Source organism: Pteropus vampyrus, unplaced genomic scaffold, assembly GCF_000151845.1.
Source record: "Pteropus vampyrus isolate Shadow unplaced genomic scaffold, Pvam_2.0 Scaffold158, whole genome shotgun sequence".
In the NCBI taxonomy this organism is placed as follows: domain Eukaryota; kingdom Metazoa; phylum Chordata; class Mammalia; order Chiroptera; family Pteropodidae; genus Pteropus; species Pteropus vampyrus.
The window spans coordinates 1470683-1472412 of record NW_011888939.1 but is presented as its reverse complement, the minus strand read 5'-3'; the positions used below and the strand labels follow the sequence as shown (position 1 = coordinate 1472412).

General features: G+C 56.0%; 1 protein-coding gene across 1 annotated transcript in view; it reads left to right on the top strand.

Moving 5' to 3' along the window:
• The window catches only part of PRRC2B (proline rich coiled-coil 2B), a 61558-nt gene that overhangs the window by 29962 nt on the left and 29866 nt on the right, over positions 1-1730 (top strand). Inside the window, 1 exon segment of the mRNA XM_023536559.1 lies at positions 543-758. Within this exon segment, the coding sequence (XP_023392327.1) occupies positions 543-758 (216 nt within the window).

Genomic DNA, 1730 nt, shown 5'->3' with positions numbered 1-1730 from the left:
GGCAGAGGGAAGGTGATGGGAGATCGCGCGGAGCACTTCCTGTCCGGTGCCGGTCTGAGTCCATCACGCGGATCACCTGACGCGATTTCTCACAAACGCACTGTGGGGAAGGTGCAGTTACGGGTGAAGAACTGGGCGGGGAGAGGCGTAATGACGCACCCGGTCACAGCTTTGGGGTGTGATGTGTCGTGCTGTTCCGAGGATGGGTGTGTGGGCCGTTGCTGAGCTGGGGGCTGCTTTGTTTTACAGGGGTCCTATTTAATGAAACTTTTCCCATCTGAACTCAATCCCCAGCTCCACCGCTGGCGCTGTGACCTCAGACAGTTCACCTAACCTTTGAAACCTCCTTTTTCTCTAAAGCGTTGGTGATGTGGGGAATCCACGAGTTTGTGCGTGTGAAGCATTTAGCATTGCGCCAGGGTTCGGGGTGTGAATAGTCTAGCGGGGGACCGGAAGTGCCAACGAGAAAAGGCGTTTGCTGTTTGTCTGGCCAAGCTTTCGTGAGCTCACTGGGGCCATTTCTCTGGCTATTTGTTCTCCAGGCTCCCCCGAGTTCTCTGCCCAGGAAGCTCCCGGCACGTTTCCAGAAGAAGCCCCCACGGCTCCTGCAGCCGTGGCTCAGGGCGGCAGCAGTGAGGAGGGGGCCAGGGAGGCGGGGTCCCCTGCACAGGAGTTCAGCAAGTACCAGAAGTCACTTCCTCCCCGATTCCAGCGCCAGCAGCAGCAGCAGCAACAGGTAAACAGAGGGCGTTTCAGAGGTCTTAGTAAACAGACCTGACTACTGAGCGGACGTCCCCCTCCCCTTCCCACGCCCCCTTCACTTAAAGCAAGAATCCACCGTCATGTGTCCCAGCCACCAGCGGGGGTGGCAGGACTTGTACCTCAACACTTAGGGCTTCGGTAGGTCAGCTCTGACCATTATTTACTTCTCCTGCGAATGAGTAGAAGGTTGGGAGTTTGTTGATCTTGTCTGATACTGGTGGGAACTGGTAGTGGTGTGTGCACTGGTCTCAGTGTAGGTTGGATGGAAGAGAGGTTTTTTTCATTTGGAGCCATTTGCCGGGGCTGCTCCCTAGCCCTGCGTGGCCCCACCCTAGGACCTTCCCAAGGAGGGAGAGGCCTGGGGGTTGCTTGGAGAACTGTCAGAGAGGCGTGAAGGAGGAGGGCTGTAGGTCTTGAACCAGGGAGCCCTGTATCTGATCCTAATGGTGCAGCTTATCTAGTCGTATGTGTGTCAGCCAGGAAGTGGGCACACCTGCCTCACTGGAGGTGAGGGTTTTATGACGCCTATAAACCTGAGTTATCAGTGTTATCAGAATCACTTTATTGGCCTCCTAAACCTTAAAAGGGACCTGCCCACTGCCCTGGAGAAGAGATCTTGCAGGTGATGGTTGCTGTGAGGGTTGTAATCTCAGTGAGCTCTTGTCCCGAACATCTGGATCTGATAGCTTGCCTTGGCAGTTCGTGCCTCGTGGGAGTAATCATGAGACAGGTGTCGTGCTGGTGGGCACTGCGGTCTGGGGGACCCTGAGAAGGTGCATGGACGTTACTTAGCCCGGCAGCTGGGCGCGCAGTCAGTTGTTACTGATGATAACAGAGAAGTGTTCCGCACGTGTGCCCTGGGGGAGCAAATCCAAGGCTTGATCCTCTTCCGGAGTCTGTCTTAGTTGCCTTTACAACCATCCCCTTTCTCTGGGCTCCCAGGAAGCGCTCTGGGGTCCACGGGGCCA